The following is a 27,402-nucleotide window of genomic DNA, read 5'->3' as shown; positions in this document are numbered from 1 at the left end:
ACTGTGAGGATGTTTCTGGAAATGGGAGCAGAAGGCACAGCCTCAGAATAGAAGGTGGTCCCTTTTGAACAGAGAGGAGGAACACACAAAATACTGGAGGAACTCAGCAGGTTAAGCAGCATCTATTGACAGGAATAGAGTCAATATTTCATGCCAAGACCTATCTGATGAAGGGTCTCAGCCTGGAACATTGACTTTTTATTCCTTTCCAAAGATGCAGTCTGATCTGGTGAGTTTCTCTGGCGTTCTGTGTGTGTTATTCTAGATTTCCAGCATCTGCAGAATCTCTTGTGTTAGAGATGAGGCGGAATGTCTTCAGCCAGAGGGTGGTGAATTTGTGGTTTAGGTAGCAGAAATTCATTGTGTATATTTAAAGTGGAAATTGAAAGGTTCTTGATTAGTGATATTGTCAAAGGCTACAGGGAGAAGGCAAGAGAATGTATTTGAGAGGGAAAATAAATCAGCCATGATGGTACAGACTCGATGGGCCAAATGGCCTGATCCTGCTCCTGTGTCTATGACTATATGACCATAAGACATAGGAGCAGAATCAGGTCATCCAGCACATCGAGTGTACTCCACTATTCCATCATCGCTGATCCCTGGATCCCATCTCAACCCCATACACCTGCCTTCTCACCATATCCTTTGATGCCCTGACCGATCAGGAAACTATCAATTTTCACTTTATATATACACTCGGTCTTGACCTCCACAGCTGCCTGTGGCAGAGAATTCTACAGATTCACTACTCTCTGGCTAAAACAAATTCCTCCTTACCTCTGTTCCAAGGGATCACTCCTCAATTTTGAGGCTGTGCCCTCTACATCAGAGCACCCCCACTAGAGGAAACGTCCTCTCCACATCCACCCGATCTAGTCCTGTCAACATTCGGTAGTTTTCAATGAGATCCCCATGCATTCTTCTAAATTCCAGTGAGTACAGGCCCAAAACCATCAAATACTCCTCATATGTTAACCCCTTCATTCCTGGAGCATCCTTGTGAACCTCCTCTGGACTCCCTGGACTCATTTGCCTTCTTTACCACAGACTCACCCTGTAAATTCATCTTCTGGGAGTCCTGCACGAGGACTCCTAAGTCCCTTTGCATCTCTGATGTTTGAATTTTCTCCCCATTTATATAATAGTCTTCGCTTTTGTTCCTTTTACCAAAATGCATTATCATACATTTCCCAACACTGTATTCCATCTGCCACTTTTTTGCCCATTCTTCCAATCACATTGCTTCCTCAGCACTACCTACCCCTCCACCTATCTTTGTATCATCTGCAAACTTTGCTACAAAGCCATCAATTCCGTTATCTAAATCATTGGTTATGGTGTTACCAGCAGAGCCCCTTTCACTCTGGCCCTCACTGCTAAAAACCCCTCTCTCAGTGTGGATGATGAGATGTGGACCGAGCATACGGGTCACTCCTCAAGCAGCGGCGCACGGCATGGCTTCCAGGTGCGTCGCCAATAACAAGTGGAAGCCTTCTAAACGACAGCAAGCTATGGTGGTCGGCTTGGTGCGTGCTGAATTTTACTCACGAGCTTTGGCGGTGGGCCGGGCAGTCCAGGTGGGCCTGGCTGGCCGGGCGGTCCTGGGTCGCCCTGAAGAGAGTGGAAGACGGTGGTTAATCGCCATGCAGTTCACATTGACATCTCGCAAAGCAAAGCACTTCAGGCAAAACCACAGGGCAATCCAGCCTTCAGCTCACTCACAGCAAATCACGGAAAAAAATCAACTTTACTTGCCATATACATTTACACAAATTGTGAATTTGCTGTGTGTGTTGGTCAGGGCCCAACATGCACCAAAAAAACAACAACATTCAACAATTATACAGTATGAGAAAAAGTACATGAATATTAGTATGTATTTACAATGTAAACAGTGTAATAAGAAGTGGTTTAAGGTGTTTACAGTCCATGCAGTGACTGTGGAATAGACAGAGGGGGGTGGGGTGGTTAACTAGAATGGTTGATCAGATTAATTGCCTGTGGAAGAAATTTTTAAGATGGCATGAAGTGTTTGTTTTAATAGCCCGATAGACTTTTCCCAAAGGGAGATTTTGGAAAAGGCAGCTTTGTGGGTGGGTAGTGTCTACCTTGCAACTTTCCAGCTAGAATCATTGCTGTGATTACTGATGCACACATAACATGCTCCATGCTTCACCACGATCAGCCTCTCTGAAGGGAACTGCATCAGAATTAGAACTAAAGTACATTGTTCTCTCATCGGTGAACGAACATTCTTTGTATGATTCTTTTCGAGACGACTAGAATGTAAGAGCAAGGACGTGATGCTGAGGCTTTATAAGGCATTGGTCAGACTCCATATTGTGAGCAATTTTGAGCCCCTTATCAAAGAAAGAATGTGTTGGCACTGGATAGGTTCCAGAGAGAGTCACAAGGATGAACCCAGGAATGAAAAGGTTAATGCATAAAGAGTGCTTGATGGCTCTGGGCCTGTTTGCATTGGAGTTTAGAAGAATGACAGGGGATCTCATTGAAACCTATCAAACATTGAAAGGCTAAAACAGAGGATGTTTACTATAGTGTGTGATTCTGGGACCAGAGGGCATGGCCTCAGGATAGAAGGGTGCTCCTTTAGGACAGAGATGAGGAGGAATTTCTTTAGCCAGTGGTTGGCAAGCTTGTGGACTTAGTTTCCACAGATGACTGTGGAGACCAAGTCATTGAGTAATTTAAAATGGAGGTTAATAAGTTATTGAATAGTCAGGGCATCAAGGGTTAAGGGAAGAAGGCAGGAGAATGGGGTTAAAAGGAATAATAAATCAGACATGATAGAATGGCAGAGCAGATCCGATGGGCCGAATGGCCTGATTCCTCTCCTGTGTCTTATGGTGTGTTTTCCTCAGTTTCTACACATGTACTAATTGTACATCTTTGGAATGTGGGAGGAAACTGGAGCACCTGAAGGAAACCATAAGACCATAAGTTCATAGAGCACAGGAGCAGAATTAGGCCTTTGGATCATCATTGCTGATTTATTATCCCTCTCAACCCCGTTTCTGTTCTCTGCCCATAACCCTTCTCACTCTTACTAATCAAGAACCTACCAACCTCTGCTTTAAATATACCCAATGACCAGGCCTTCGCAGCCGTCTGTGGCAATGAATTCCTCAGATTCACCACCCTTATGTTTATGGGCGAACATCCTTACAGACAGCACAGGTCATTAAGCTAATCAGTACACTAACGTGCCATCCTAGTCGTGGCCAAGCTTTACAGAATCAGGGGACGTAGAAGCATTTATGGCCAGAGATGGATTGAGCTCCACTGAAGCTTGGTGTTGCTCAGGGTGGCAATGACCATTTTATCTGTGAACCTAAGTGGTCAGCAAATCTTGAGGTGAGCAATAGAAGTCAGGTCAGAGCGGAGTTTGATGGAATAAGTCAGCAGGTCAGGCAGCAGTCTTGATGAAGGGCCTCAGCTCAAAATGTCAACTGTTTATTCCTCTCCCTAGACGCTGCCTGACCTCTGACATTTTTCCTGTGTAACTTTGTTGTATGTTGATTCATATTGTGGATTTTGCATTTCTAATTACTTTCTATGATATTGTTTATTTATTATGTGCCGTGTCACATGATGTGGGCTGTCATGGTCTTTCCATGACCATGACTTTTCTCGGCAAAGATCACTGGACAACAAATTTTTTTGGAAGTGTTGCTTCCTCAGGTTGTTTCTTTGTTTATAAGAGACTATTTGAAACTGAATACAAATATAATTTCAGACTACTTGTATCATGTAGGATTTTGAAGAAACAAGAAATTAACTTCTATCGTATATAATAATTTAATTGCACAACGGAGCTGATTGCTGTTCAATAATTCAACTGTAGGCTGCCACATAATAATGAGGCATTCTACAGAGAAGTCATCACCCTGACACAGCGGTGTCAAGAAAACAACCTCTCCCTCAATGTCGCAAAAACAAAGGAGCTGGTTGTGGATTACAGGAGGAATGGAGATGGGCTAACCCCTATTGACATCAATGGATCTGGGTTGAGAGGGTGAACAGCTTTCAGTTCCTCAGCATCCACATCACCGAGGATCTCACGTGGTCTGTACACACCAGCTGTGTGGTGAAAAAGGTGCAACAGTGCCTCTTTCACCTCAGACGGTTGAAGAAGTTTGGTATGAGTCCCTAAATCCTAAGAACATTCTACAGGGGCACAATTCAGAGCATCCTGGCTGGCTGCATCACTGCCTGGTATGGATTCTGCAGAGAGATCACAGCCCAGCGCATCTGTAAATGTGAACTTCCCACTATTCAGGACATCTACAGAGACAGGTGTGTAAAAAGGACCCAAAGGATCACTGGGGACCCGAGTCACCCCAACCACAAACTGTTCCAGCTGCTACCATCCGGGAAACAGTACTGCAGCTTAAAAGCCAGGACCAACAGGCTCTGGGACAGCTTCTTCCACCAGGCCATCAGACTGATTAATTCATGCTGATGCAACTGTACTTCTATGTTATTTTGACTATCCTGTTGTACATAATATTTATCATAAATTGCACATTGCACATTTAAACGGAGATATAATGTAAAGATTTTTACTCCTCTTGTAAATGAAGGATGTAAGAAATAAAGTCAATTCAATTCAATTCAATTCAAGCTAAGAACATTTTGTTGATTATTTTTTCATCATTTGTACTCAGTTGTTGGAGGCTTCTCGCTCAAGTGTCCAACAATAATCAGTAAGCATTGATAGGTACCATTTGCCCTGATCTCCATGACCGAAGTCCTAGTGAAACCCCTCACCACGATCATCATTGACAACACCAAGATTTGCATTCTAAACAGGAATGCAAGAAAATTAATCTTTTATGACAATGTTGCACTTAATGGTTTTGTCTGCTTGAACAGCTGCAAGTAGTTTGGTGCTCTGCAGTGGTCAAGAAAAAATGTTCTTCAATGCCTTCCGTGTAATTTTCTCCAGTCTCAGTAGGAGCTCTTTCAATTGCCTGCCACTGATGATATGTTTGATTTGTGGACCACAAAAATGCCTTCCTTTACCTTGGCATCAGTTATTCTGATTTGAATCATGAATTGAAATAACAAATATAGGCAATTTCAAAAAATAGTGCATGATAGGGAAATTTCATGGTGATTTTCACGATCAGCAGCCCAAAATCCATAAGATACACCAGAAAGTTTGCAGGAAGCAAAATCTTTGCTGTCCAGTGTATTCTACGATATATAACATCTAATTAAATCACAACTGTCTTTTCTATTTTGTTTAAACCATTAAAACAAAATTAAAAATCAAATGGACAGATGAAGCTCTTTTGCTGCTTGCAAAGTCTGAATAACTTGGTCTCACATTGAGGTGCCTCAGCACAGAGTTGTATCAGATACCTTCTCTCCCTTGAGGCCTGGATCACCTTTAGTTCCTTTAAATCCCTGCGATCCTTGTTTACCCTGAAATGAAAATGGGAAAAAAAAAGTTTTTAAAGAAAAGGCAAAACTATTTATTTATTTTATCTTACAAAAAATCATGAGGTCATACTTAAAACAGGGACCACACTTGATTCCTGACAATCCTAATCCTTTGGAGACCCTTGAGATCAAATATTTAAAGTTCAAAGTATATTTATTATCACAGTACTTATATGTCATCATATACAACCCTAAGATTCATTTTCTTGCAGGCATGCTCAATAAATCCAAAAATAATAACTGTAATAGAATAATTGAAAGACCGCACCAATGCGGCAAGCAACCAATGTGTAGAAGACAATAAACTGTGCAAATACAACAATAAATAAATAAATGAAGAGTCCTTGAAAGTGAGTTCCCGAGGTTGTGGAACAGTTCAGTGATGGGGCGTGAGGGTGAGTGAAGTTATCCCCTCTGGTTCAGGAGCCTGATGGTTGATGGGTAATAACTGTTCCTGAACATGGTGGTGTGAGTCCTGAGGCTCCTGTACCTTCTTTCTGATGGCAGCAGCGAGAACACAGAACATAGAACACTACGGCACAGTTCAGGCCCTTCAGCCCACAAAGTTGTGCCAACCTTTTCACCTACTCTTGAGAGTAATCTAACTCTTCCCTCCCACATAGCCCTCCATTTTTCTATCTTCCATGTGCCTGTCTATGAGTTTCTTTAAAATCCCTAATGAATCTCCACCTCTACCCTGGGCAGCACATTCCACACATCTACCACTCTTCACTCTGATATTCACCCCCATATCTTCCTTCAATCACTTCAGCATTATGGCCTCCTGGTATTAGCCATTTCCACGCTGAGAAAAGTGTCTCTGACTAACCACTTGACATATGCCTCTATTCATCTGTTACACCTCTATCAAGTCACCTCTTATTCTCCTTCACTCCAAAGAAAAAAGCCCTACCCCACTATAGAATCATAGAATAATTTCAGCAAAGAACAAGGTCATTTGCCCCTTCAAGTTAATTTTGGACCTCTGTAGAGCAGTTTATGACATCTCATTCTCCTACAGTCCCTTGCTCTGCATACTTTATACTCATGATTGCTTGGCTAAGCACAGTGCATATTTCAGTTTGCTGATGACACCAGTGTTGCCATATAGAAAGAAGATTTAAGAATCTGACTGAGTGGTGAAACAACAATAACTTCTCACTCATCATCACTAAAACCAAAGAGCTGATTATTGACTAGAGGAATAGGAAACCGTTGGCCCATGAGCCAGTCTTCAATAGTGAATCAGAGGTGGAGAGGGTCAGTAACTTTAAATTCCTTCACTTCAGAGGATCTATCCTGGGCCAAGCATGTAAATGACATTACAAAAAAGGCATGGCAACACCTCCAATTTTAAAAAAATTGCTTAAGTTTGGCATGTGACCTAAAATTTTGGTGAATTTCTACAAGTGCACAGTGGAGAGTATCCGGGTTGCGTCATGGAAACACCGATGCCCAGGAATGGAAAAGGCTACAGAAAGTGATGGATTCAGCCCAGCCAATCAGGGGCAAAGTCCTTCCCACCATTCAGCACATTGACATGAAAAAAGCAGCTTCCATCATCGAGGACCTGCACCATCCATACCAGGCTCTCTTCTCATAAGAACATAAGAAATAGGAGCAGGACTAGGCCATCTGGCCCATCGAGCCTGCCCCACCATTCAATAAGATCATGGCTGATGTGTCCGTAAACTCAGCTCCATCTACCTGCCTTTTCCCCATAACCCTTAATTTCCCTACTATGTAAAAATCTATCTAACTGTATCTTAAATATATTTAGTGAAGAAGCCTCAACTGCTTCCCTGGACAGACAATTCCACAGATTCACCACTCTGGGAAAGATTCACCACTCTCCTTATCTCCACCCTAAATCTTCTCCCCCGAACCTTGAGGCGATGTCCCCTAGTTCTAGTCTCACCTACCAATGGAAACAACTTCTACTTCTATCTTATCTATCCCTTTCAAGGTTTTGTATGTTTCTATAAGATCCCCTCTCTGCCACTGCCATCGGGCAGGGGGTACAGAAGCCTTAGGTCCCACACTACCAGGTTCAGGAACCATTTCTCCCCTTCAACCATCAGACTCCTGAACCAGAGTGGATAAATTTACTCACCTCAAAACTGAACTGATTCCATAACCTACAGGCTCATTTTTAAGGACTCTACAAATCATATTCTCAGTATATTTTTTTCTGTTTTCTCAGTTTGTCTTTTACATATTGGCTGTTTGTCAGTTTTTGTTTTTATGTATTGTTTTTCATAATTTCTATTTTATATCTTTCTTTCTCTACAAAAGCCTGGAAGCGTGATGCTATTACAGCTCAGGGTGTTCTGGAGTTCAATTCCGGTGCCGTTCTGTACAGGGTCTCTGTACACCATCCGTGTGGGTGTTCTGGTTTCCTCCCACACTCCAAAGACTTACTGATAGGTTAATTGATCATTGTAAATTGTCCTGTGATTAGGTTAGGCTTAATCGGGGTTGCGAGGTCGGTGGGATGGCCTACTGCATTGCTAAAGAAATAAATAAAAACCTCCAGGTAGTATATGGTGACATACAACACTGTGCAAAGGTCTGAAGCGAAGATGCTTTCAAAAATAATAAATATCAAAACATTACTTCAAAGAGCAGTATCAGTACGAAACTAAATCAAATCAATATTGGGATTGACCATCCTTTGCCTTTAAAACTGCCTCAGTTCTCTTAGGTACACACTGTGGAGCAGTTTTATAAGGAAATCAGTTGGTAGTTTGTTCCAAGCATCTTGGAGAACTTGCCACAGTCCTTCTGCAGACTTTGGCTGCCTGGCTTGCTTCTGTCTCTCCAGATAACCCCAGACGGCCTCAATTCTGGTAGAATCTGAAACCATATAAAAAATCTAGGGTGCCTAACACTGCATACATCTGTGTATGACTGTGTACTTAATTCTGTATGTGTACTTTGATAATAAATTTATTTGATTTTGTTTCATTTGGCTTTGACCATAACACCATAGATATAGGAGCAGAATTAGGCCATTTTGCCCATCAAGCCTGCTCTGCTATTTCATCATGGCTGATCCATTTTCCCTCTCAATCCCAATTTCCTGCCTTCTCCCTATATCCTTTCATGCCCTGATCTATCAACCTCCGCCTTCAGTACCTCCAAAGACTTGGCCTCCACAGCTGCCTCTGGCAATGAATTTCACAGACTCATCACTTTCTGGCAAATTAAATTCCTCTTCATTTTCATTTTAAAAGGGCACCCCTGTATCGTCAGGCTGTGTCTTCTGGTCTTAGCCTCTCCATTATAGGAAGCACCCTCTCCACATCCACTCTGTCAATGTGCTTCAGCACTCAATGGGTTTCAATCAGGTTATCCTCATACCTCTGAATTCTAGTGAGCCATCAAACGCTCCTCATTTGACAAGTCTTTCAATCCTGGAATCATTTTTGTGAATCTCCTTGAACCCTCTCAATGTCAACACATCTTTTTTTTAGATAAGGGGCCAAAAACTGCTCCAAGTGAGGCCGCAGCTGTGCTTTATAAAGCCTCGACTCCAAAGTCCCTTTGCAACTCAGAATTTTGTATTTTATCCCCATTTAGAAAATAGTTGATGCTTTTGTTTCTTCTACCAAAGTGCATGACTATACGCGTACCGGCACTGCGTTAAATCTACCAGTTCATTGCCCATTCTCCTAAACTGTGTAAGCTTTCCTGACATATCACGGCTCAGATCACGGAGGCACATGGAGGCATTTTGGAGGCCACGATAATTGTGGCTGAAATGACGTGTATGAAATCCAACAGGACTACCCACAGTCCCTGAACGTCACCTCGTCAAGTCAGTATTATAGACTACTATGCAAGTGAGACAGCTTCCAACAATAAAAACTTGGCCTTGCTCTAAAAATGGACAGCACTGACATCAAAAATAAGTCTTCAGTGGAAGACAAATTGTACTAGTCAATACAATTTAATTTCAGCTTTAGTCATCTTCTTGGAAATATCATGAGATGGAGAATAAAGGAGACTTTTAAATGATGACGGCTATGACTTTTCTTAAAAAGTGCTTTTCGATTGCTTCTACTCACACATGATTCAAAAAAGACTTTTTCCAAATCTAAATCCAATTTTTTTTTTAACATTTGCAGTATATTTAACTCTATCACTATATCTGGTCATCCAGTCTGGCGCATGTCGTCTTTCACTTTCACGCTGAAGGATGGGGTTGTAAGTTCTTGCTTATTTTCAGACCATAAAATACAGAAGCAGAATTAGGCCATTTGGCCCATCAAATCTGCTCTGCCATTTCATCATGGCTGATCCATTTCCTTCTGTGCTCCAGTCTTCTACCCCCCCCCCCCAGTACACCTTCGTTCCCTGACTAATCAAGAATCTATCAACCTCTGCCTTAAATACACCCAATAGCCTGACCTCCACAGCAGCCTATGGCAATGAAATCTGGCTTAAGCAATTCCTCATCATCTTCATTCTCTGGCTAAAGTCATCTCTGTTCTAACCGGATGTTCCTCTATTTTGAGGCTGTACTCTCTGGTCCTAGACTTCCTCGCCACTGGAAACACCCACACCATATCCACTCTATCGAGGCATTTCAATATTAGATAGGTTTCAATGAGCTCCCACCCCCACCCCACCAGTGAGTACAAGCATCAATCAGTCCTCATATGGTAACTCTTTTATTCCCAGAATCATTCTCGTAAACCTCCTCTGAACCCTCTCCAATGTCAGCACATCCCTTCTTAGATAAGTGGTCCAAAACTCCACACTGCTTCAAGTGAGGCCTTACTAAGTACACCCTATCCAGCTTTACAAGCCCAAATTTTAACCTATTCAGTATCAAACTAACCCTGGTTAGGCCGTCTGCTTTATCGAGGCAGCGCCAGAAGTGTAAACAGATTCCATGGAGGGCAGACTGTTTGAAAGTTCATAAGTTATGAGAAGGAAGTGGGTGGTGAATCTGTGGGACTTACTGCCACAGGGAGCTGTGGAGGCCAAGTCATTGAGTGTATTTAAAGCAGGTGATTAGTAAGGGTGTCAAAGGTTATGGAGAGAAGACAGGAGAATGGGATTCAAAGGGAAAGTAAATTGAAGTTGGAAGTTCAAATTAAATTTATTGTCAATGTACATATATGTCACCATGTACAACTGTGAGATTCATTTTCTTGCAGGCATAATTGATAAGTCAAGTAACCCTAATCGAATCAATGAGAAACCTCACCAACAGGGCTGACATCCAGTGTTTAAGACAGACAGACAGACAGAAAAGACAACAAATACACAAAGAAATAAAATAAAGGAACAACAACAAAAATAATAAATAAATAATCAATAAGTATTGAGAATATGGGATGAAGAGTCCTTGAAAGTGAGTTGATAGGTTGTGGAACAGTCAGTGATGGGGAAGTGAAGTTGTCCCCTCTGGGCAGAGAGAATTTAGTTCAAGAGCCTGATGGTTGAGGGGCAATAATTGTTCCTGAACCTGGTGGTGTGCGTCCTGAGGCTCCTGTACCTTTTTTCTGATGGCAGCATTGAGATGAGAACATGACCTGGGTGGTGGGAGTCTCTGACGATGGATGCTGCTTTCCTGCGACAACGCTCTGCGTAGATGTGCTCAGTGGTGGGGAGGGCTTGATGGACTGGGCCATATTGAATAATTTTTGAAAGATTTTCCATTCAAGGGCATAGGTATTCCCATACCAGGCTGTAATGCAGCCAGTCAATATATTGCCAAAGCGTTAGACGTCCTGCCATGATGGAATGGTGGAGCAGACTCGATGGGCCGAATGGCCTAATTCTGTGGCTATGGCCTTAATTGAAAGTTGATTGACTAGGTGAAATGGAAGGATAAAATGGCACTACACTAATTATCTAGGTTATAGGTTAAGGTGGAATAGGTTCGGGTGCGTGTTACGCCTAGATCATTACATCATTGCCCAATTCAATTCTGAAGTTATCCACACAATATAGTGATGCAGTTAGAAAGAAGGCATAGCAGTGGCTATATTACATTAGGAGTTTGAGGAGACTCTGTAGCACACCAAAGATTTGCAAATTTCTACAGGTGTACCGTTGGAAGCATTCTAACTGGACGCATCACTATCTAGTGTGGAGGGGCCACTGCATGGGATCAGAAAAAGCTGCAGAAATGTTGCAAACTCAGTCAGCTCCATCATGGGCACCAGCCTCCCCAGCATCGAGGACATCTTCAAAAGGTGATGCCTCAAAAAGGTAGCATCCATCATTATTGGGACATAAAGCTCTTTCCTCATTGCAGCCGTCAAGAAGGAGCCTGAAGACACATGCTCAAGACTTTAGTAACAGCTTCTTCCCCTCTGCCATCAGATATCTGAATGGATGATGAACACATATATACTACACTAATATATATATTTTTTGTTTTCTGTTTGCATTCCTTACTTAATTTTTTAAAAACATATTTTATGTTGTAATTTATAGATCTTTTATTTATCTGTATTAATATGCTTCTGCATAAAACAACAAATTTCAGGACACGAGAAAATCTGCGGATGCTGGAAATCCAAAGTAACACACACAAAGTGCTGGAGGAACTCAGTGGGCCGGGCGGCATTGACGGAAGAGAACAAACAGATGATGCCTCGGCTGCGATCTTCATCATGGCAGATCCCAGAGTGATTCCCAATAGTGTTGGGAAATGTATGATAATACATTTTGGTAAGAGGAACAATAGCGCAGATGATTATCTAACTGGGGAGAAGGTTCAAATGTCAGAAGTGTAGAGGGGCTTAGAATCCTCATGCAAGACTCCCAGAAGGTTAATTTACAGGTTGAGTCCGTGGGAAAGAAGGCAAATGCAATGTTGGCATTTACTTCAAGGGGAATAGAATATGAAAACAAGGAGGTAATGCTGAGCCTTTATAAGACACTGGCCAGGCTGCACTTGGAGTATTGTTGACAGTTCTGAGCCCCATATCTCAGAAAGGATGTGTTGTCATAGGAGAGGGTCCAGAGGAGGTTCAGAATGATGATTCAGGGAATGAAGGGGTTAACAAATGAGGAGTGTTTGGCAGCTTTGGGTCAGTACTCACTGGAATTTAAGATAATGCGACCGGGGTGGGGATCTCAGTGAAACCTCCTGAACGTTGAAAATCAAGATAGGGTGGATGTATAGAGGATGTTTCCTATGGTGGGGGTATCCAGAACTAGAGGGCACAGCCTCAGAATTGAAGGGTGACCCTTTAGAACAGAGATAAAGGGGATTTTTATTTTAGCCAGCGAGTATTAAATCTGTGGAACGTTCTGCCACAGACTGCGGTGGAGGCAAAGTCTATGGGTATAGTTAAGATGGAAGTTGATCGTTTCCTGATCGATCAGGACATCAAAGGATATGGCGAGAAGGCAGGTGTATGGGGTTGTGTGGGATCTGGGATCAGCCACGATAGAATGGCAGAGCAGACTCGATGGGCTGAATGGCCTAAATCTGCTCCTATATCTTGTGATCATGACCTGATGAAGCGTCTCGGCACGAAACATCAACTATTTATTCATTTCCATAGATGCTGCCTGGCCTGCTACGTTTCAGGACGTATGCCAGTGATATTAAAACTGATTCTGATTTGCAAAGTGTGAGAAAGAGACCTTGTCTCTATGGGCTCTCTGCATGGAAACACCTATCAACACAGTTGTGAATAGGGAGATATAATGGTGGCAATATGATCACACAAACATGGCTCTTGGATCACCTGCTGTTGTCGAGCAAATATAACAACACATTTTGATGGTGCTGCAAATGACTTGTTGAAAACGATACTGTAATTGATACAGAGTACATCCCTGGTCTTGTTACTGCTGCCTGAAGAATCACTTTCGTACAACTGCCTGGCTATTTCAGACCCTAAATTGAGAGTTCATAATCGTACCAAGACCAGATCGAGTGAGAATGACAGATTCTCTTTCCTCAAAGGCACTGGTGAATGAGATGGCTTTTATAGCAATCAACTTGCTCCACTCCTACCTTCACTCACTTCAGGAAGGAGGTACAGGAGCCTCAGGACCCACATCATCAGGTTGAGGAACAGTTATTACCTCTTACCCATCAGGCTCCTGAACGGGGTGAGAGAGCTTCACACATCTTCACTTGCCCCATGAGTAAATGGGATTCGAAGCCTGATCAGGGAGTGCTGGCACTGTAAACCAATTGCACTAACCCCTACACTACTGTGCTGCAAGGAGAATAAGTTAAACATCTACAGGTTTATCCTGTCACATAATACATGAAATAGGACTGAAACTTTTAATGAGTTCAAGTAGCTAGGCTCTACTATTGAGCACATCTACATGGAGTGCTGTGGTCATGCCCTCTTCTCACTGCTGCCATCAGGAAGGAGGTACAGGAGCCTCAGGACCCACACCACCAGGTTCAGGAACAGTTATTATCCCTGAACTATCAGGTTCTTGACCAGCAGGGATAACTTCACTTGACTTCACTTGCCCCATCACTGAAATGTTCCAAAACCAATGGACTAACTTTCAAGGACTCTTCACCTCATGTTCTCAATATTTGTCTATTTGCTCATTCATCTACCTATCTATCTACCTATGTATCTATTTATTTTTTTCTTTCTTTTTCCATTTGCACACTTGTCTTATGCAGACCAGTTGTCCCTTTCATCGATTCTATTATGGTTGTTGGATTTATTGAGTTTTATTGAGTATGCCCACAAGAAAACAAATGTCAGGGCTGTATATGGTGACGTGTACAGTATGTACTTTGAACTCTTCCCAGATTTACTTAAGTAGGTTTGAATTGCTGTGGGGAGGTTTGAACCCATGTCTCTCAGTCTTTAGTCTAGGCTTCCGGATTAGAAACCCAGAAAAGTTCAGTGTTCAAGGTTCTGATTCACTATCTAAGTATGTATATGTCACTGTGGGCTCCATTTGCTTGCAAGCACTCACAGTAGTACAGAGATGAATAGTAGAGTCAATGAAAGCTACAAAGAAAGACTGACGAACTCTGCAAACACAAAAAGAAATGAGGAACGATAATAATAAGCTCACAAGACCAGAAGATTGTGGAGCAGAATTAGGCCATTTGGCCCATCGAGCCTGGTCACAAATCATTTTTTCAGTATATTTTATTTACTTACTTTCCTAGAAACCTATCAAATAGTGAAAGGCCTTGATAGAGTGGATGTGGGGAGGATGTTTCCTGCAGTGGGAGAGTATAAAACCAGAGGATATAGGCTCAGAATTGAGGGGTGTCCTTTTAGAATGGAGATGAGGAGGAATTTCTTTAGCTAGAGAGTGGTGAATCTGTGGAATTCTTTGCCACAGGTGGATGTGGAGGCCAAGTCTTTATGTATATTTAAGGCAGAGGTCGCTAGATTCTTGATTGGTCAGGGCATGAAGGGATACGGGGAAAGGATACGGAGATTGGGGCTGAGAGGAAAATTGGATCAGCCATAATGAAATGGCAGAGTAGATTCAATGTGCCAAATGGCCTCATTCTACTCCTATATGGTCTTAACACATACAATCTTTCGTCGTCTTATTTCTCTTCATCTAACTCTATCAATGCACAGCCACAGACAAATCAAAACCCCAAATGTCCTTTACTTTTTTCAATAGGCCTTGAAACAGGATATTCGCTGCTACCTTGACAGCCTCTTCGATGTTGTATCTTCTGTTGCCTCGGATGTGTGTGCTTTCCTAACACAATTTCCATCACTATGAATGAGGCCCTGTGTTGGTCGAGGTCCGCCATGGACGTGGCACCCCAGCTGCCTGTGAAAGCCTTTAGCCCAGCCAAGGAAGTACAATATGGAGACCAAGCTGCTTCCCCACTCCACGCAGCTGATGAATCCAAAGCAACGGCCGAGACTGATACAGTTTGGCACCAGTGGCGTCTCAGGAGATGTCAGTCTGCGTTGAACTCAACATAGGACTACTATAGGGACCGCAGCTCCCTATTTTCCTCAAGGATTAGTCCGGAAGTGTTTCCCATGAGTGCATATAGCAGCGGATGTTTGAGCTCAGAGTTTTCCTTCTCCTAGGTGAGCTGCCAACCACGGCTGATGAAGCCCATTGGCCCATCACTACTTCTTGTGCTGTCTTATCCCCTGGTTTCCTCTGTCTGCCAATTTGATTTCCAGACTCCTGTTTCTGATCATCAGAATATCAGTGTTGATTCGGTAAGAGTGACATGGAGTAGAGAATGTTACAGCACAGTACAGGCCCTTTGGCCCATCGTGCTGATCCTTAAACTTATTCTGAGACCAATCTAACACACAAAATTCTAGAGGAGTTCAGCTGGTCAGGTAGCATCTATGGATGGGAATAAGCAGTTGACATTTCGGACCAAGACTACCTCACCTGCTGAGTATTTTGTCTGTTGCTCTAGATTTTCAGCATTTGTACAATCTAACCCTTCCCTCCGACGTAGCCCATTATTACAGTTGAACAAAGGGAACTATGGAGCTATGAGGGAGGAGCTGACCAAAGTTCAATGGAACAATACCCTAGCAGGGAAGACAGTGGAACAACAATGGTAGGTATTTCTGGTAATAATGCAGAAGGTGCAGGATCGATTCATTCCAAAGAGGAAGAAAGATCCTAAGGGGAGTAAGGGGCAGCCGTGGCTGACGAGGGAAGTAAAGGGCAGTATAAAAATAAAAGAGAAGAAGTATAACATAGCAAAGATGAGCAGGAAACCGGAGGACTAGGAAACTTTTAAAGAGCAACAGAAGATAACAAAAAAGGTAATACGCCAAGAAAAAATGAGGTACGAAGGTAAACTAGCCAAGAATATAAAGGAGGATAGTAAAAGCTTCTTTAGGTATGTGAATAGCAAAAACATAGTTAAGACCAAAATTGGGCCATTGAAGACAGAAACGGGTGAATTTATAATGGGGAACAAGGAAATGGCAGATGAGTTGAACAGGTACTTTGGATCTGTCTTCACTAGGGAAGACACAAACAATTTCCCAGATGTAATAGTGGTCAAAGGAACTAGGGTAAAGGATGAACTGAAGGAAATTTATATTAGGCAAGAAACGGTGTTGGATAGACTGTTGAGTCTGAAGGCTGATCAGTCCCTGGGACCTGACGGTCTGCATCCCAGGGTACTTAAAGAGGTGGCTCTAGAAATCGTGGATGCATTGGTAATCATTTTCCAATGTTCTATAGATTCAGGAACAGTTCCTGCTGATTGGAGGGTGGCTAATGTTGTCCCACTTTTCAAGAAAGGAGGGGGAGAGAAAACGGGGAATTATAGACCGGTTAGCCTGACGTCAGTGGTGGGAAAGATGCTGGAGTCAATTATAAAAGAGGAAATTACGACACATTTGGATAGCAGTAGAAGGATCAGTCTGAGTTAGCATGGGTTTATGAAAAGAAAATCATGCTTGACTAATCTTCTGGAGTTTTTTGAGGATGTAACTATGAAAATGGACAAGGGAGAGCCAGTGGATGTAGTGTATCTGGACTTCCAGAAAGCTTTTGATAAAGTCCCACATAGGAGATTAGTGGGCAAAATTAGGGCACATGGTATTGGGGGCAAAGTACTGACATGGATAGAAAATTGGCTGGCTGACTGAAAACAAAGAGTAGTGATTAACGGGTCCCTTTCGGAATGGCAGGCTGTGACCAGTGGGGTACCGCAAGGTTTGGTGCTGGGACCGCAGCTGTTTACAATATACATTAATGATTTAGATGAAGGGATTAAAAGTAACATTAGCAAATTTGCCGATGACACAAAGCTGGGTGGCAGTGTGAAATGTCAGGAGGATGTTATGAGAATGCAGGGTGACTTGGACAGGTTGGGTGATTGGGCAAGTGTATGGCAGATGCAGTTTAATGTGGATAAATGTGAGGTTATCCACTTTGGTGGCAAGAACAGGAAGGCAGATTACTATCTAAATAGAGTCAAATTAGGAAAAGGGGAAGTACAACGAGATCTAGGTGTTCTTGTACATCAGTCAATGAAAGCAAACATGCAGGTACAGCAGGCAGTGAAGAAAGCTAATGGCATGCTGGCCTTTATAACAAGAGGAATTGAGTATAGGAGTAAAGAGGTCCTTCTGCAGCTGTACAGGGTCCTGGTGAGACCCCACCTGGAGTACTGTGTGCAGTTTTGGTCTCCAAATTTGAGGAAGGACATTCTTGCTATTAAGGGAGTGCAGCGTAGGCTCACAAGGTTAATTCCCGGAATGGCGGAACTGTCACATGTTGAAAGATTGGAGGGACTGGGCTTGTATACACTGGAATTTAGAAGGATGAAAGGGGATCTGATTGAAACATATAAGATTATTAAGGGATTGGACACACTGGAGGCAGGAAGCATGTTCCCGCTGATGGGTGAGTCCAGAACTAGAGGCCACAGTTTAAGAATAAGGTGTAGGCCATTTAGAACAGAGATGCGGAAAAACTTTTTCACCCAGAGAGTGGTGGATATGTGGAATGCTCTGCCCCAGAAGGCAGTGGAGGCCAAGTCTCTGGATGCATTCAAGAGAGTTAGATAGAGGTCTTATAGATAGCAGGGTCAAGGGATATGGGTAGAAGGCAGGAACGGGGTACTGATTGTGTATGATCAGCCATGATCACAGTGAATGGCGGTGCTGGCTAGAAGGGCTGAATGGCCTACTCCTGCACCTACTGTCTATTCTCTGTTGTAGCCCTACATTTTTCTATCGTCTATGTGCCCATCTAACAGTTTCCTAAATGTCCCTAATTTATCTGCCTCTACCCCAATCACTACCCCTGGCAGGGTGTTCCATTCACCCACCACACTCCACGTAAAAAGAAAATTACCTCTGAGATCTCCCCTGTACTTTCTTCCAAACACCTTAAAATAATAATGCCACTCATTGTAGCCTTTTCCACTCTGGGAGAAGAATCTCTGGATGCCCGCTCTACCTATGCCTCTTATCGTCTTGTACACCTCGATCAAGTCACCTCTCATCCTCCTTCACTCCAAAGAAAAAACCCGTAACTCGCTCAGCCATTCCTCAGAGGGCGTGCTCTCCGATCCTGGTAAATCTGCTCTGCACCCTCCCTATAGCTTCCACGTGCTGTCTATAAAGCGGTGAGCAGTAACTGAGCATTTTCTGTGCCATCGCATTGATCCTCAGCGTACCGCAGATCAGCCTCCGCACAATGACTGGCGTACTTACAGGCAGTCCATCTTTTCCAGGGGCCCCCTGCAATGACAGAGCGTAGTTAGAAAGGGGTCCTCATGGGAATGAAAGATACAAGTTAAGCCTCATTGACTTGGATCATAGCTTGAACATCAGTAGATCTTAAACCAGAGCAACATACGCAAAATGCTGGAAGAACTGAACAGGTCAGAAATGGAGATCCATGCCACCAGGTTGGGAGCAACCCGAGATGCAACATAAGGCGTTGCTCCCCCACCCTGGGTGTGTTCTCATCGTGGCACCAGAGGAGGCCCTAGACCAACATGTTAGAGCAAGAACGGGAATCAGAATTAAAAGGTTTGGCTACCGGAAAGTTCTGTTTCTGTGAGACAGAGCGGAGGTGCTCGACAAAGCGGTCCCCCCATTTACGACAGGTCTCACCGATGTAGAGGAGGCTGCATCAGGAGCACCGGACACAACAGATGACCCCAGCAGGTTCACAGGTGAAGTGTTGCCTCACAGTTTGGGGCCCTGGATGGAGGTAAGGGAGTAAGTGTAGGGGCAGGTGTAGCACGTAGGCCACCATTATTTGGGAGGGATGAATGGACATGGACATGGAGGGAGCAATTCCTGTGGAAAGCGTGGGGTGGGAAGGGTGGAAAGGTAAAGATATGTTTGGTGGTAGGATCTCTCTAGAGATGGCGGAAGTTGTGGAGGATGACGAGCTAGATGCAAAGACTCATGGGATAGTAGGTAAGGACAAGAGGAACTCTATCCACTGTTCAGGCGGAGGGAAGATGGAGTAAGCATGGATGTTTGGGAAATGGAGGAGATGTGGGTGAGGACAGCATCAGAGATTTTACTGTGTGTGTGTGTGTGTGTGTGTGTGTGTGTGTGTGTGTGTATATGTGTGTGTGTGTGTGTGTGTGTGTGTGTGTGTGTGTGTGTGTGAGTGTGTGTGTATATGTGTGTGTGAGTGTGTGTGCGTGCGTATGTTTGTGAGTGTGTGTGTATGTTTGTGAGTGTGTGTGCGTGTGTGTGTGGTCTCCAGCTTGTACTGTTCAGAAACATTATCTCTTTTGATCAGGGTTCAGTTAAACAGAAGAAAAGGTGCGGAGCCAGGAAAGCTCGCATTAGGGTTAATTCACTCACCACTCTTCCGTCTTTTCCAGGAGGACCAGCTGGACCTGGTGGGCCAAGTTCAGCAGGACGACCTTCCCTCGCGCTGGGTGGGCCAGGGGGGCCAGGGATTCCTTGTTCACCCTTCTCGCCCTTGAGTCCAGGCAACCTCACTATGTCTTCACCCTACGGGTAAGTCAATAAAAACGTAAGGTAGGGTGATATTGTAAGAAACTAGTTTAAGGTGATTGGAAGAAAATGTTCAAGATTCAAGGTTATCTATTGTCATCTGTAAAGGAGAGTGAAATGACTGTTACTCCAGATCCGAGATGGCACAAAAAAAACACAATAAGCATAAAGAATGCAATACAAATGACAAAAACACAATAAAGAGAAATATAAAAGCAATCTATACTGTAAAACACAATGTACAAGTAACTGTTACATACTCAGCTTACAAGGACGCCACAGTAACACTGCAGTTAGCACAACACTATCACAGCTCAGGGCGTTACGGAGTTCAGCGTTCAATTCTAATGTCCTTTGTAAGGATTCTTCATACATTCTTCCCCTGGAATGAATGGGTTTTCCCTGGGTGCTCCAGTTTCCTCCCACAGTCCAAGGACATACCGGGTAGGCAAATTGTCCTGTGATTAGACTAGGCTTAAATCAGGGTTGTCAGAGGTTGCTGGGGTGGCATGGCTCAAAGGGTTAAGAAGGGCCTACTCTACTCCTCACTGTATCTTTAAACAAAAAAACAATTAAATATAGATACTGACTTACTGATGTAGATATGGAATAGGGGCATTTAGGCCATTTGGCCCATCAACTCCTTTCTGCTGTCCCATCACGGTTGATTTATTGTCCCTCTCAACCCCATTCTCCTCCCTGCTTGATGTCCTGCCTAAAGAGGCTTTGGGTGGGGTCGGTTAGATTGTGGGCAGGTTGATCGGTCTGACGGCTTGGGGGGAAGGAACAGCTTATGAGTCTCATAGCCAGAATCAGAATCAGGTTTAATATCACTGGCATATCTCATTAAATTTGTTGTTTTGTGGTAGCAGTATAATGTAATACATAATAATAAAAAAAATCTCAGTAAATAAATAAATATAATGAAGTTAAATTAAATAAGTAGTCCAAAAAAGTAGTGAGGTAGTATTCACGGTTCAAAGTCCATTCAGAAATCTGATGGCAGAGGGGAAGAAGCTGTTCTTGAATCGGTGAGTGTGTGTCTTCAGGCTCCTGTACCGACTCCTAGATGGTAGCAGTGAGAAGAGGACGTGTCCTGGTTGATGGGGTCCTTAATGATGGATCCTGTTTTTTGCTGCACTGGCCTTTAAAGACGTCCTGGATGTTGGACAGGCTCATGCCCATGATGGAGCTGACTGAGTTTACAATTTTCTGCAGGGCTCTGATGTTTGGGGGAAATGTCAGAAGCTTTATACACTGAGAGTGGTTGGGGCGTGGGATGTCTGGCCAGGGGTGCCTACCCATCATGTAAAAAGCCCTCCCCACCACCTGGCGATCAGCACTAGTGGTATGTTGACTTTTAGTGCTAAAGGACTGGAGCACGAGAGTACAGAGACTTTCTCTAATTATACAGGCCTGGACTCTGCATCTGATAGAGGGAATGCAGTGAAGGTCCATCACACATAAATTACTGGAGGAACTACAGAAATCAATAAACAGTCGACGTTTCAGGCTGAACCCCTTCTTCAGGACTGGGCCTCCAGTATTTTTTTTTGTGTGCGTTGCTCTGGATTTACAGCATCTGCACGCTCTGTTGTGCTTAGAATGTTCATCACCTTGATTTCTGAGATGGAAGCTTGAGATATGAGGATGGTTTGCGGCAGGGGTTCCCGACCGTTCTTGATGCCATGGAACCTTACCATTAACCGACGTGTCCGTGGACCTCGGGTTGGGAACCCCTGGCTTAAGAGACTAGTCCTATGTTCTCTTGGGTTCTGAGGAATGAAGGATGATGTGACTGAAATGTTATAAAATTCCTGTGGAGATTGGCCGGGTGGATGGATACAGTTCTGGTATTTTCTCAGGCTATCAGAGTCTGTAACGAGGGCACTGGCTCGGAATGAAAGGATGAAAGAGTCGAGATTTCTTTACCCAGAGGTGCAGAGTCTTTAAAATTCTCCACGCACAATAGGCATGACACTCAGTCAATGATTATATTCAGGACAAAGACTGTTAGTTTTTTGAAAACTCTGGGAATAAAAGGACGTGGTGTTAGTGCAGAAGGTCAGATAAAATATTCATAAACACAAGAGATTCTGTAGATGCTGGAAATCCAGAGCAACACAAAAACAACATGCTGGAGGAACTCAGCAGGTCAGGCAGCATCAATGGAGGGGAATAAACAGTCGGCGTTTCGGGTCGAGACCCTTCATCCTGTTGAAGTGTGAAACGTCAAAGTATATTATCAAAGTAAGTTTACGTCACCAAATAGTACCTTGAGATTCATTTTCTTGCAGGCATTTGCAGGAAAATAAAATACAGTAGAATTTATGAAAACTATACATAAACAAAGAGTGATGACAACCCACATACTAAAGAAGACAAAATGTCCAAATACAGAAAAAAAACAATAGAAATCAAAAATAAATACTGAGAACAGGAGTTGTAATGAGTCTTGAGAGTGAGTCTGCAGGTTGTGGAATTAGTTCGGTGTTGCAGTGGGTGAAGATGGTGGGGGTCCTCGATGATGGATGTTGCTTTCTTGTGGTAGCGCTCCTAAAGGAACTGAGGGGACTTTTGACAGTGACGGACCGGGCTGGACGCGCCACTTCTTGTAGACGTTTCCATTCTCGGACACCGGTGCTTCCACACCAGGCAGTGATACAGTCAGTCCACGACGCAAAAGATGACAAATTGTGCAAAATAAAGAACAAACTAGCAAACAAGTAAACAAACAAATGTGTAAATACTAGAGACAAATAGATAAATAGTTAAAAAACTAACTCTGAGAACATGAGTTGTATCAAATTGAATTGAATTGACTTTATTTCTCACATCTTTCATAGAAACATAGAAAATGGGTGCAGGAGTAGGCCATTCGGTCCTTCGAGCCTGCACCGCCATTCAGTATGATCATGGCTGATCATCCAACTCAGAACCCTGTACCTGCTTTTTCTCCATACCCCTTGATCACTTTAGCCACAAGGGCCATATCTAACTTTTCACGTACACGAGGAGTAAAAATCTTTACATCTCCATCTGAGTGTGTAATGTGAAAATTACAATAATTTGTAATCAATAGGATGTTCAGTAAGATACTCAACAGCGCAGTCAATAGCTTAGAGATACAATTGTGTCAGAGTGAGTTCATCAGTCTGATGGCCTGGTGGTCCGGTCTTTGAAAGTGAGTCTGTAGGTTGTAGAATTGGTATCAGCCCCAAACATTCTACCACGTTCTAAACACAGGCAATTCTGCAGATGCTGGAAATCCAGAGTAACACACAAAATGCTGAAAGAACTCAGCAAGTCAGGCAGCATCTATGGAAAGGAATAAAAACTCAATGTTTTGTGCCAAGACCCTTCATCCTGTTGGAACAGGATTAAAGGTCTGCGTGAATGAGACCTTCCCTGAACTCCTGCCCGAAACTGCCTGCTGGCCACACAAAACCTGGACCATCTCTGTCTGCTGCAATTCACTCAAAGGCTCTGAAACCTGGGCTTCTACAGTTAAACATGAACACAGCTGAGGCTTTGTATCTGTGGGCAGGGCAGATTCCTCAGGTAGATGTAACATGTTCACAGAGATCTTATCAATAGAAGATACCAAACCAACGCCTTATAGTCCAGCCCAGCAGTCTGGAGCAGAATTCAGGACTCCCACAGACTGCTGTTATAAATAGCTGTGTTAGTCAGATGAGGACTGAAAGGAATGGTGAAAAACAACATGCAGAATTTGGGAACCATGCACTTTACCAGTCAATGTTCACCTCTGCAACCATGGATGGGGATAATCTGAACCCCGAACAATCACGTGGGTTAAACAAATAACTTTCATGTTCTCTTGTCACTGCTACCATCGGGCAGGAGGTACAGGAAATTCAAGTCCCATGCCACTGGATTCATGGACAGTTATTACCCCTCACCCATCAGGCTCATGAACCAGTGTGGATAACTTCACTCACCCCGACACAGAACTGATTCCACAACCCACAGACTCACTTTCAAGGACTCATTGAGCAACACTAGGTCAGTGATACTTTTAGGGTCACTGCTCAACTTCTCAGAGGGCAGTATACTTCAAGTGGCGTATAGCCGCACAAGGTTGACTCTACAATTCAACATTATTTAGTTACTATTTTTAATACTTACACAGTTTGCCTTCTCCTGCTTGTTGGTCGTCAGTCTTTGTTACTTATAGTTTTTAATAAATTCTATTGTATTTCTCAGTCATAGAAAATCACAGAAAAAGGCCTTTCGGCCCACCTAGTCTATGCCAAACCATTTAACTTGCATACTCCCATGAACCTGCATTGGGACCATAGCCCTCCATGTCCCTACTATCGATGTACTTATCCAAACTTCTCTTAAACATCGAAATCAAGCTGGCATCCACACTTGCACCGGCAGCTCGATCCACACTCCTGTGACCCTCTGAGAGAAGACGTTTCTTCTTGCGTTTCCCTTCAATTTTTCACATTTCACCCTTATCTCATGGGCTCTGGTTGTAGTTCCACCCAACTTCAGAGGGAAAAGCCTGCTTGCATTGACCCTATCATACATAATTTTGTATGCCTCTGATACCCGTAAATGCCTGCAAGAAAGTGAATCTCAAGGTAGTATATGATACTTTGACAATAAATTTACTTTGGATTTTATTTACAAAGAGGCATGTGAGTACTTGGAATGAGCTGCTAGATGGAGTGTTTGAGACAGGTACAATTGCAACATTGAAGAGGCATATGGAATGGTAGATGAAGGGGAAAGGCTTGGAGGACTATGGGCATCTGGGACCAGTAGGGAGGGATGCTGTGGTCAGCATGGACAGTGTTTGGTATAAGGAGCAAGCTGACAGAGGAAGATGTGGAGGCCAAAGCAAGTCTTATGCTTAAAAAATGGTTTGTACAGAATGCGGATAAAATAGATGTGAAGGAATATGGACAAAAGCATAAGCATCTTTATTGAATAGATCCCCAGCTCCCCTCTTGTAATCCAATCCCTACTTTCTTGGGCGATAAAATTTCAATTTTCATTTCGCAGAGCCATCGAGGAGGAGGGATCAAGCAAGAAGCTGGGAGATGATAGGTGGAAGATGTAAAGGGCTGAAGAAGAAGGAATCTGATAGGAGAGTGGATCATGGGAGAAAAGGAAGGAGGAGGGGCACCAGAGGGAGGTGATGGACAAGTGAGGTGAAGAGATGAGGTAAGAGGGGAAAAGAATGGGGAATGGAAGGAAGTGGGGGGAGAAATTTCCTGAAGTTGAGAATTTGATGTTCATGCCATCATGTTGGAAGCTACCCAGAAGGAAATATGAGGCATTGTTCCTCTACTCTGAGAGTGACCTCATCGTGGAAGTAAAGGAAACCATGGACTGTTGTGTCAGAATGGGAATAAGAACAGGAATTCAAACTGAAATGGGTTTCCTTCCCTTGTGAATTCAACAACATGATTAGAGAGGATCCTGTGGACTTTTCTCTCCCTTCATTTGCTGATGTAGATGTGAAACAGCATTAACAAGATTCTTGTTAAAATCTTTAGGAGCTGTTGAAAGTTGATACTAATTATCAGAATTTGTTCCTCCAATGCAAACTGTGGTTGTGCCTGTAATGATGTCATCCTGTGACTCTGATAATGGTGTGATTTTTAGCCCAATGCTTATATTCTCACTCCGAGTCATCAGATTATCAGTTTAAAATCACAACTAAAATTCAATCATCATGAAGAATCTTTGAAATGGACTGGGCAGGAGATGAGAAGTTAGGGCAACTCCGCCATCAAGGCAGCACTTGACTGGACCCCTGAATGACAGAGGAAATGTGAGAGACTTAAGACAACTTGGCACCGTACGTAGAGGCAGAAGTGAGGACCCTGAACCACAATAGGGAAGACGGCCATGGACAGATAGAATTGGAGGATCTTCATTGCTGCCCTAAACCAGCAGAGTAACAGGCAGTAACTACCCGACACTCTGGTGGGCTAAACGGAGGAAGCACTGCACAGAGAAACTGTGGCCTGTGGTTTGTCCGCAGGGGAAGACAGCAACATTCAAGTTCACTTGTGCATTGAAACACACAGCGGAAATGTGTTGTTTATGTTAACAACCAACAGGCCTGAGGATGTGCCGGGGTGGGGGGGGGGGGGGGGTGGGAACAACCTGCAAGTGTTGCCAGACACTGCTGCATGTCCAGAAAGGCAGATGGAGAGAGAGAATCTACCGGAGCCTCTCGAATTCTGTTGCTGACTTCACAAGGGAAAGAGATCCATTTCAAGTCAAGTCAAGCCACTTTTTATTGTCATTTCGACCATAACTGCTGGTACAGTACACGGTAAAAACGAGACAATGTTTTTCAGGACCGTGGTGCTACATGAAACAGTACAAAAACTAGACTGAACTACGTAAAAAACAACACAGAAAAGAACTACACTAGACTACAGACCTACCCAGGACTGCATAAAGTGCACAAAACAGTGCAGGCATTACAATAAATCATAAACAAGACAGTAGGTGCAGCAGAGGGCAGTAAGTTGGTAGTCCGACGGCTTGGGGGAAAAATCTATTACATAAATAAACATGAATGGCGCCGACCGGGATTCCGTCCGTTTCTGTACTCCCGCCGAGTGTATTTTGTTGCCATCGATGTCGTCCAATTTAATGTCCATTGGAGAGCAGAACGGACGGGAGAGCCAGTCAGCTAGGGCTTGCTTTTTTCCTGGCACGGACTCCAGCCCGCTCGCCTCGCTTCCGCGGACACCGTTTACGACGTCCCCACCTCCAGCCACCGGCATCAGGTGACTCCTTGCATTCCCATTCCCATTCCCATTCCCATTCCCATTCCCATTCCCATTCCCATTCCCATTCCAATATGTCAGTCCAAGATCTTCTCTACTGCCACAATAAGGTCCACTTTTTCCTCCAGAGCTGCAATGAGGTCCACGGTCTCCTTCATGGTCACAGTGAGGACCATGGTCTCCTCTGCTGTCACACTGAGATGAGAATCTCTGATGATAGATGCTGCTTTTCTATGACAGTGTTTCATATATATGTGCTCAATGCTTGGGAGAGAGCTTTACTAATGATGTACTGGGCCGAATTCACTATCTCAGATTAATACAGCATGAAAACAGGCCCTTTGGCCCAACAGGTGCATGCTAACCACAGCATCTCCCTGTTAGTCCCAGTAGCTAGCATTCAGCCCATAACTTCCAAGGCAACACTCCCTTCCATGTATCTATCTGAAGCCTCTGAGATGTATTTGTCTTGTGCACTTCCTCTGGCAGCTCATTCCAGGTCCTCATTAAACTCTGGGTAAAGAACAAACACGAGGAAATCTGCAGATGCTGGAAATTCAAGCAACACACACAAAATGTTGGTGGAACACAGCTGCATTCCACCAGCATTTTGTGTGTGTTGTCTGGGTCAAGAAGTTACTTTTCAGGACTCTCTTAAACTTTTCTCATCTTATCTTGTATTTCAGGTGTTGGACCCTGGGGTAAAGGCTATGATAATAGAAACA

At 43.5% G+C, this 27,402-nt stretch overlaps 1 protein-coding gene across 1 annotated transcript in view; it reads right to left on the bottom strand.

Annotated features, from left to right (window-relative positions):
• The window catches only part of col15a1b (collagen, type XV, alpha 1b), a 304,760-nt gene that overhangs the window by 99,943 nt on the left and 177,415 nt on the right, over positions 1-27,402 (bottom strand). Inside the window, exons 8-11 of the mRNA XM_059993844.1 lie at positions 19,737-19,889; positions 18,621-18,647; positions 5,392-5,454; positions 1,552-1,614 (exon numbers count right to left, since the gene is read on the bottom strand). Of these exons, the coding sequence (XP_059849827.1) occupies positions 1,552-1,614; positions 5,392-5,454; positions 18,621-18,647; positions 19,737-19,889 (306 nt within the window). The remainder of the gene's footprint in view (positions 1-1,551; positions 1,615-5,391; positions 5,455-18,620; positions 18,648-19,736; positions 19,890-27,402) is intronic.

This window comes from Hypanus sabinus, chromosome 1, assembly GCF_030144855.1.
Source record: "Hypanus sabinus isolate sHypSab1 chromosome 1, sHypSab1.hap1, whole genome shotgun sequence".
In the NCBI taxonomy this organism is placed as follows: Eukaryota; Metazoa; Chordata; class Chondrichthyes; order Myliobatiformes; family Dasyatidae; genus Hypanus; species Hypanus sabinus.
Note: the sequence above shows the minus strand (reverse complement) of the source record. Positions and strands in the feature narration are given on the sequence as shown.